A 9,959-nucleotide genomic window follows, 5' to 3' on the forward strand; every position below is an offset into this window, starting at 1 on the left:
GCATGCAGTTGGATGGCAGGATCCTTGCCCGGGTAAAAAAAACAGAGATTCAAAGGGTAAAGGCTGTTGCTGTAATAAAAATACTCGAGCCCATTTTGCTGCCTGGATAATGAAGAGTTTCTAAAAGGGGAGAGATGTTTTAATAATTTTAATGAATTTAAGATGATTGCACCAACGTCCCCTCTCACATAGGAAAGAAACTGAAGATACACCTCCACAAAACTCTTTATGCATGTGACCCTCTGCTGGTGCCTGCACCTGGGTCTGCTTTCCCATCTCCAGCTGGGCTCTTGGGACCAATGAGAGAGGAGCAGATCTGCTCTGTCTACTGTATCTTGGGTGCAAGATCCACATTGCAGTGATATTTGTCTTGGTTGCTTCACGTTAGCTAGGGCTGGGTGTTTGCTTGGGGCAGCGAGCTCGCATTGCCCATGAGGTTGCCCATGTGCATTGAGCGTATTCATCTCCACTTGCTCTTTGGTCCTCCTAACCCAGGAAAGTCCCCGTGTGATCTCCACAGCATTATCTGCATCCTCTCTTGTCCTTGCCCTCCCTTTCTTGTCTCGAGTTGCTTCTGTAAGAATCTCTGATGCTTGTTTTTGTTAAGGTTTTTTGGTTTGTCAATAAAGCACCTGAATTTGGTTGGCAATTCTGACCCTAGGAAAGGGGACATAAGTGAGTTGCCATGGCTTTCTCTACTACATGCCATAGAGTTTGCTGTGGACCATCACTTGGCAGGCCCCTGGGGGCTCGCTCCAAGTCACAGAGAAGTGGATCCCAAATGCTCCTGCCTGGCTGCTCCCCTGGGGTAAGGCAGCCCCTTCTGCCCAGAGCAGAAGTCTGGGAAAGAGGAGACTGAGATGGGAGCTGGCATCAGAAAAAGGAGATGATAGAGCCAGGGAAGGGGAGAGAAGCTGAAAATCCCCGAGGGACCCTGTGGAAAGGCTCTGATGTGGTGGTGTGTGCTGGTTTCACTTCCCTGCTCTTTGCCTGCAATGCAAGCTGGTGCTGTGAGGCCCAATGAGAGGCTGGATGGAGCCCCTTCCCCTAATGGAGGTGCCAGCAGGGATGTTCTGGAGTCCACCTCACCTTTTTATTAATTAATCTACAAGGTTGGGGGGAGGGGGGGGAATGTAAATCTGTGGAAAACTGCAAGAAATCTAAAACATTATGCTGCCCCTCCTGATGGAGGGAAGAGTCAAATTCCTAAATAGCAGAGATGAACACAAACAGAATGTGCATGGTATTTGCTTCTCATATTTTCCTGTAAGAGAGCCTTCTCCCTTTCTTACAGAAAAACCCAGAAAAATTGTATAGACTATGGTGGGTATCCTTCTGTAAATACAGCTAGAAACTTCACATGGTGCTTAATCTCACCGCTGGATTACCATGTGGCCAGGAGCTGTGCTGTGTTGTTCTACAGTGAAACCCTTGGGCACAAGACCTCGCCCCTGAGCCCAGGAGCACTGTCGCATCCCTGGCTTTCCCTTTGTGGAATCACATGAGATGCAAACACATTTGGGGTGGGAGACTTCAGCCAAACCTGCCTTCTGTAGAGACTCCTTTCATAATCCAATTTGTCATTTTGGTGTGCTTGTGGGTTGGGGCGAAGCAGTGGCATCTGCAGGTGTCTCCACACTGCTCTCTTGGTGGAGAATCATCTCCTGTTCTTGCTTGTGAGTCCTCTGTGCCAGGCCCGGGGGAGGAAAGTGACCTCCCCAAGGAGCCCAGGATCGGTGCTCAGCAAGCCGCAGAGGCGGTGATCCACAGGCAGTGCCTCCCTGCCTACCCTCCCTTCCCTGCCGAAGAGAAAGGGAGCGGGGGCTGCCAGGGCCTGTGACCCCTCATTTCTTCCCTCTCCACCAGCCACCACCTGCGCTTACCAGGAAGATTCCACATTTACACTTTGCGAGGCGCAAGTCCTTCTGATGGCACCCGTAGCGGAGCTCAGCAGCATGGGGCTAACAAGGGGTAACACCAAGCTTTGCTGCTGGGAAAAAGAAAAAGGGTAGTGCTGTTTATTTCCAGCTCTGGCAGTCAGTGAGGGACAAAGTCATGCTGCTAACCTGCAGCCGGTTTGCCGGGATTAATGATTGACCAGGCTCCTGGGAGGAAATGAGGGGACAGTTCCCACCTGGCTGGCCGCTCCCTGCCAACCTTGCCACCATGGCTCTGCTGATTGGCCTCTGAGAAGCGCTTTGAAAAAAGGCACAAAATTTTCAACCGTCCCCCTCGGCATGCCAGATGCTCTCTGAGGGATGCAGGGAAAGGGGGCAAGCTTTTCTAGGCAATTGCTCTGTCCCAAGATGCTTTTCCCCCTGCTTTGCTGGGCTGAAATCTGCCTGCTCCTGTTCTGCAGGGGCTGCCAGCTGGAGGAGCCGGCGATGGGTGAGTGGAGCGTCCTTTCCTCACACAAGGTTGATTCCGGAGCAGCACCAGCCTTTCTTGGCAAGCAAAGAGACCCAGATGCCATCCTGACTGATACTAATTGGTAACTGGAACAGTAGCTAGTAATCTGGGGGTTGGCCAGCAGCAAAATCGGGAAATGCAGGTCAGAGAGGGCACAGGGCAGTTTGTCTTTGCACTCAAGTTGTATCTTCAGCCTGTGTATTCCCTTTCTTTGTAAGTGTTGCTAAGCTCCTCAGCACAAGGGATGGAGCAGGTTTGCATTTCCAATGCGCATGTCTGGGCGGCACACGCTTCTGTTGGGGGAGGCTGGGGCAGGGGGATATCCCTCTGCAGTTATTTGCACTGCCTCCCAGCCCTCCTGGGCTGCTCTGCCTCCCCCTGCACCCTTGCAGGTGCCGGCGAGAGGGGAGCAGGGATATTCTCAGGAGCAAGAGCTGCTTTCGCTGGGTGGTTGCTGTGTGTCAGGTCTGTAGAGGACACCTCTGAACTCCCGGGGACAAAAGCGAGCTAAGAGTAACACGCTGGGAAGAAGCAGGCAGATGAGCCTGTGGCTTGAGTTTGCTGTGCTTGCTAAGGAGCCTGCCTGCCCTCTGTTCCCATGCCACCTTCCTCCTCACCACGGGAAATGTACAGCATAGGCTAATGGCTGTGGCTCTCATGGCCACGCGTGAGACCAAGGTGTCTGAGGTCTCCCAGTGTGCCACACGGCCTCGTGGTGGAGTTCCTTGTTCCAGTGCTCTGCAAGATGGGAACACTGTGACTGGATACTTCAAGGCACTATAGCCTTCCCTGAGTGAATTCTTTTCCTCTTGCTCTGATTTTGGGGTTTGCTTTGTTCCTAGGTTTGAAGGAAGCTGTGAAATCTGATAGCGTTATTGCAGCAGCCCTTGGCGGAGAGGCAAACTTCTATTGCAACCTCTCACTCTCGATGGATGTTTTGCAAGTCACCTGGCAGAAGAAAAATGGGTCTTCCTTCCAGAACATAGCCACCTACAGCCCAAACCATGGGCTGAGGCTGATAGGGTCATTTCAGAAGAAGGTGCGTTTCACTAGAGCAACCCTGAAGGCCTCAGCTATCACACTCCAAAATCTCACGTTCGAGGATGAGTCCTATTACAGATGCATTTTCAACGTGTTCCCTCATGGCTCTTTCAGCAAAGATATATGCCTCAACATCCAAAGTAAGTTTTCCACTAATACCTTCTCACTTTCTGGCACTCAGCACAGGTCTGATGCAGTCAGGAGGTGGGTAAGGCATTATCCTCTCCACCGCATGGTGACTTTCCATGCAGCAGCATTTCCTTGGTGGATAGTCTCCAGAATTGCCACACCTCTCCTCAGAGGAGGTGGAGGTAAATAAGCCAGGAGGTGCTTTCGGATAAGAACCCACGTACAGAGAGGTGACCTGTCCAGCTTTGACTATAAACTCGCCACAGAGTGTAAAAAGTACCTTCTCTTTTTGCTCTCAGCAATTTCTGAGCTAACAGTGGAATATGATTCCCACCTGCCCACCGAGGGTCTCCTCACCGCAGTTTGTTCAGCAACAGGAAAGCCTGCCCCCAAAATCACCTGGCTGGATGACAGGGACCTGGATGAGTCCCCTGAAATACACCAGATCCAAAACGCAAATGGAACAGTAACGGTGGTAAACAGACTTACCTTCTCTGCCAACCGCCTCCATGCCTTGGCCTGCCTCCTTGACCACCCACAGGGAAGGAAAATGAAGGCAGTTTACCTGGAAAAAGGAAGGGAAGGTAGGCTGTGTTTGTATGGAGACGTGCAGCATGTGGTGGGGAGCACTTAGGAAAGGATGTGCAATTGTGGGAGTGCAGCTTGTGCTTACATAGGTCTCGTTAGACATTTTCTGGGAGTTCAGACCTCATGTTAAATGAAGATTTCATGATTTGAAACCACCCAGAAGACTCCTCCCTGTGGTGCCTTTGTGTCTGTGTGGTGGGGGTGTGTATATATCTCTCTCTCTAATAAATATGTAGGTTTGTGTGTACATATGTATATATATCTCTGTTTATATTTCTACATAATCACTAATTTAGAGCAGATGCGATCAGCTCTCCAGCAGTATCCACAGCTGGAGGGTACCAGCAGAGCAGGCCCCTGTCTGTCGAATGCTGGGGAACAACATTTCACATGGAAGATCTTGCAGGAGGGTATGTCTCAGGAAGGATGGGAGACTTTCCAAGAAACAGAAGCACAAATAGATCAGGAGTAAAAATGCTGGGGTTTGGTTCCCCCAATACCAAGGAAATGTGAGACATTATCGGTATTTATTTAAAAAATAAAGTTCCTCACCTACCACAGTGTTACGTTGTTACACTGTTTCTTTCTCTTCTTCAAAGAATAAATGAGCACAAACTGATGAATGTTTCACTTTAGTCCCAACCTCTGGAAGAAGAGGAGAAACATGTTGACATCCCTCTATGTTCTGTGTGAACTTACTGCTTTCTTTTTGTAGGTGTTCAGAAGAGCATAATCATCATGGCAGTCTTAACAGCTATGGTGTTCTTAACAATCTTGATACGCTGTGTCATGAGACTAATCAACAGAAAAAGGAAAAAGTAAGAATAATTTCCATTTTCTTGCAAATGACATGGCTTGCCTGTGTTCACCTTGCAATTTGCCCTTCTGTTTCCTGTTGGTGTTTTTGTATACCTGCCCTGGAAACTCACCCAGATGGTAACAGCATCTTTAAAACAGCAAGATTCACTCTAAATTCCAGGAGGTTTCTAAGCGTTATTTGACTAGTTTGTGGTTTTTTTCAGAGTGAAGAGACATAGTGCACCCAGAATACCTGCAAAGGAGAGAGGCTTACACCGAGACCTAAGCGAGAAAGCCGTGAGCCTGCACAAGCCGAAGGACCAGCACATTGTTTATCAAAATGAGGTAATGCAAGTGTCCAGGGCTTCCAGTAATTATTCACAACCTTCAAAAGCCTTGGCAACACTTACCAGGAATGTGACAAAACCCTTCCATCAAGAGCTGGGGTCTGCTCTTGCTGCCATGTCTTTGCTGCATGGGACAGCCACACCAGGTAGATGACACCATACGTGCCCCATCTAACCTCTAGCAATGCTCGGGAAGGCCTGGAGCGTGAAGGAGAAGAGTTAGTCAACAGTTAGGTGGAAAGGCATGGAAGAGGTACTGGAAATGCTCAGGAGGGCAGATGGGATGTCCCTTCTGGACAAAGGCAAGGGAGCGCAGCACAGCTCAGGTGCTGTAACCAGCAGCCTCACACAGAAGTTTTCCCAGAAAAGTCTGCCCTGCCCTGTTGATCACGCAGGCATGAAGGTGCCCTGGAGGGCTGGTGGCATCCACAGACAAAACCAGTAAGTGACCACAGCTGGGAGTCACCCCCCCTAGCCACTTTTCTCTGACCTCCCACAGGTTCCCTGTTTTCCTTGCAAGCTCTTGCTAGTCCTGTGCTGTGAATGAGAGCCCTCTTGTCTTCTTGTCAATTTTCTTTGCCAGATAACATAGAACTTTGTCGTGGTTACTACACCACTGTGCTGGGTCTCTTGCAGGAGCAGTCACCAGGCTCCTCACTTCACAAAAGACTACCAGGTCTGAAGAGAAACCTGAGAGAGAAAAAAAATTGCAGGCGCTTGTTTTCAGAGGAAGCGGAGAACCTGAACAGCAATGTCCACAGCGTGTTTGAGAGGGGACCTCCTGGCTTATGCGTCAAGGAGCTCGGCTGCACACCCATGAAGGAGGACAGAGGGGCAACGGCAGGTGGGGGAGTCCAAATAACACCCCACCCTGGCTGCTCCCCAGCACAGAAAGGAGAGACATCAGCCCACTAAAGGCTGCCTCCACAAGCCCAGAGGAGCACAAGGGCCCAAGGGCAGGTGGGGAGTCCAAACTAAGGACTCAGAAGAAGGGGCACCTTGCCCAGGCCCCTCCCAGGGATGTCACAGGAGATCCTCAGCCCCAGGGTTCGGGTGTGAAACCTATCCACATGAGTCATCAGTGGAGCACCTTTTGAACTGAGGGGGGTCACTGCCTAAAGGGGTATGGACACATGATGGGATGCAGGGGAAGATCATTTTGGGACTGCACAGGACTTATTATAGGATGTTTAGGGGAGGCATCAAAGGTGAGAAAGGGAGGAATCAAGGGGAATTAGGAGTGAAAAAGCCTGGGAAAATAGAGGGATAAAGGGATAAAAAGGACTGGTTGCATGTACACAGGAGGCCAGTCAGTACACTTGTCTGGCCATGCCCAGTGCCTGGTCACCATGGTCTGTCCTGTCTTCTCATTAAACTCCATTTTGAACTCTCTTCCTGGGTGAGGGACTCCCTAGCCAATGTGCACGTGTGTATGGGGGCCTGGTGCCAACAGCTGGGCCGGGACCATGGGCCAGCGGGCATGTGTGCCTGGGTACCAGCGACTGGAGACACCTGAGTGAGAGAAACTAAGTGCCAGTTACCAGGACGGACCAGGGTCAGAGCCTGTGTGTCCCTGGTGCAGCACCTGGAGTGAGCGTGGGTGAGCATGTGAGCGCCAGCAAGGGTCAAGCCAGACAAGTTGGTGAGTAGGTGAGGTGTCCTGGGACACCCTTTGACATTTCACGAGTAATCAGGCAGGAGTATCTGTGCTGCAGATGCAGCGAGACCCGTGGAACTGTACCGAGATCAGTATTTTGAAAAAAGTTATGTTTGTAAGGGCTCGAGCTGAAAAGCTTCCCCTCCAGCTCTCTGTATCACTACACAAGGTGTGTTAGAAATGTCCCTCCAATGTATTTGCAAAGGCTCTTCTAACAGCTTGTGTCACGGTGCAGCCTCAGCGCAGAGCACTTTCTTTTGTAATAGCAGAGTACCCTCTAGTGGGAGAGATCACGAATGAACGTGAAAACGCCTCCAGTGAGTCTTCTATTAAAATAGCAACTCACTAGTGCTATTTTTTTCTCTTTGGACTTTCAAATAGTCTTTTGGTATCCAGCAAGCCTATCCCAGGTATCAAGAAATTACAACCACTGTATCCAAAGACATTCAGGAACAACACAACTAAATGACTTTGAGGGTTGTCCTGCAGCGGACACTGACTGTGGTCACTGGAAGAGAAGGTATTGAAAGGGACTGACAGAAGGAACTGGGCATTTGGTTTCAGTCCTGCCTTGCTCTCCTGGAGAAAGAGCTCTTGCAAAGGACCAGGGAAGGAAACATGGAAATGTTCCCAAGCCTGTTCTCCAAGCTGCCAGGCTAGCCTGTGATGGATAAAAGAAGGTGTGCTAGAGAAGTGGGAATGGCAGGCATTTGGTAGTACCTGGGAAGGTATCTAGGCTGCCCAAATCCCTCTGACAAGTTCTGCCCAGGGTTGCCTCCTGAGAGCTGAATTTTCTGCAGCTGGGCTTCTTGGTCAATGGACCTTTAGAAAACAATCTCGGGCTTCTTGACCAAGGGACCTTTAGAAGTCAATCTCAAGTGATGTTTTATCCAAGAGTTGCTCAGCATTTGAAGGACAACTGTTCCCTGCATTCTGAAAATCATGTGCTGATTCAGCTTGCCTTGAAGCTTGTCATGCCACATGCATGTAGGTTACAATGGGGGGCTTCAACTTGGCATTCCTTGAATGAGAGTTTTCTGAGATTAAATGCTCATTAATTTTTTTTTTCAGAGAAATTATCTGTGGGTTTTTTCCATGGTAGTCATGGACATTTATGTGACTTTCAATTGTGGCTGTGATTGGAAGCCATCAATATGTGTATAAACACAACAACAAAAGAAGAGGTGAGCGAGTTTAACAACTGCTTTTCAAAGATAACTTTTTCCCAGGAAATGGAAATTGTAAAGAGAAATGTGCAGGCTCAGTGCTGTGAGATAGTGACCAGTGGTACTCCAGCTGAGTGGTTCAGAGCCTGCTGAAGGAGGGGGAGAGGAATGGCCTCTCCTCTGTACTTCTGGCAGCAAGTACATGATTTATCCTCGGTGCAAAAGGGTAGTTTTTCTAAGACTAAAAAGTTAGCTTTGGTGATTGAGAAGGAAAAATGAAAATACGATGAAATGCACACCAAGGACTCAGAAAACAAATAGGCAGAAAAAGCCTCAATTTTTCCAGAATGTCTCACTTGAGGGCTTTTTAAAACAGCCCAGTACTGGATTTCTACAGGGCAGATGACCTGTTTTTCACTACTCTTCAAGTGGGAGTTTAGAAGTGCTCTTTGATTCTTCCTGATGAAATGGAATTAATTGTTTCTTTCAGTCCTAGTAATTGTGGGTTTTCCTTTCAGAAGGAAAAACATTACCAGTTTTAGAAGCAAAACAAAACAAAAAGCTGAGACCAAGCTGTCCCAAAGCCAGCCTCACTAACAAGACCCAGATAACATGCTCAAGCTTGCTTTCTTTTTAGTGTGCCTGTCCCAAGAGCTGAAGGAGGCTCTGTGGGACGGCAGAAATTAATATAAAAAATTGTAATGACTGTCTCACCTTTCTTTTATGAAATATCCTTCCTTCCTGACTATCAACCTGATTTTCTCCCAGTTACTCATCCCTAGGAAACTAGGATTTGCACTGTCTGGGGTGCAAGTATATTTGTTAGTCTGTGTAATATGCAGCCCACTTCTAAGAGGGTCTGCACAAACAGTGGTATCCACAGCCCCTGGCTGCCAGGATGCTCAGCCCTCATGCAAAGAAAAGGCACACAAATGAAGATCAGTGAGAGAAAGGTGAAGAGTCATCAACACAAAAAGACCAACAAGTTTCACTGGGAAGTGAGAGAAGGGAAGAGAATGGGAGCTTGCAAAGTTTAAATTCAGGTGTCTTCCATTTTACACAGCTATTCTAGAGGTGGAAAGCAAAGCAAAATGTAGAACGTATCCAGCCCTTTCTTGCCGTGTAAAGGGACCCCAGAACTTTTCTGTGGTTTTATCCCCACCCACATGGTTAACTTTCTCTGCTGGGAAATGGTGCAGTTTGCGCTGGAGAAATTGGTAGGATCTCAAACTGCAAACCATGTAGCATTGGCTTGTTTTATAGAAGTAATTTTGAGAGAGAGAAAAGATGTGGTTTGTCCATGGTCATATGGTTGAGTCACTAGCAAAATGACAGCTGATGGCAGATCCTCTGGACCAGGCTGGACCTCCTAGTAGACCTATCTGAGCATTCACTACTTGAGGAAACATTGCTTGAATATGATGATTAAGGGGGATATGATAATTTATATGAGCAGAGCCAGAAGGGAGTTGAATCAGCAGAGCCTAACAGTTCTGATGTAAGCCTCCAGGAGGCAACACGCCCTGTAAAACTTAGTGGGTTTGGTTTTACTGGAATCCGTGTCACTGACTCCAGCCATCCTCTAACACTCTTTTTTTCTTTCCCTGTTAAATAATGGCAACTTGCATCAGCTGTATCATACTCTTTTCCTTAAACCTGTACAAGTTTCACGGGTTACTGGCTCAAATGGTTCTGCTTAAAAGAGGTCATTAGTCCAGAAATCAAGGGAAGAACCAAGAAATACATTAACAGCAGAGTGTGTCCACCCAGAAGGCAGAGGAAAGAATAAAGAATAGACGTCATTCATGACAGAAGGGATTTCAG

At 48.4% G+C, this 9,959-nt stretch overlaps 1 protein-coding gene across 1 annotated transcript; it reads left to right on the forward strand.

Annotated features, from left to right (window-relative positions):
• The first annotated feature begins 2,384 nt into the window (after positions 1–2,384).
• On the forward strand, positions 2,385–6,227 carry LOC143158907 (uncharacterized). Its single transcript, XM_076335402.1, has 5 exons — positions 2,385–2,388; positions 3,252–3,594; positions 4,611–4,676; positions 5,190–5,310; positions 5,949–6,227. The coding sequence occupies exons 1-5, from the start codon at positions 2,385–2,387 to the stop codon at positions 6,225–6,227; spliced, it is 813 nt and encodes a 270-aa protein (XP_076191517.1).
• Positions 6,228–9,959: the final 3,732 nt, after the last annotated feature.

This window comes from Aptenodytes patagonicus, chromosome 1 (genome assembly GCF_965638725.1).
Source record: "Aptenodytes patagonicus chromosome 1, bAptPat1.pri.cur, whole genome shotgun sequence".
NCBI lineage: Eukaryota > Metazoa > Chordata > Aves > Sphenisciformes > Spheniscidae > Aptenodytes > Aptenodytes patagonicus.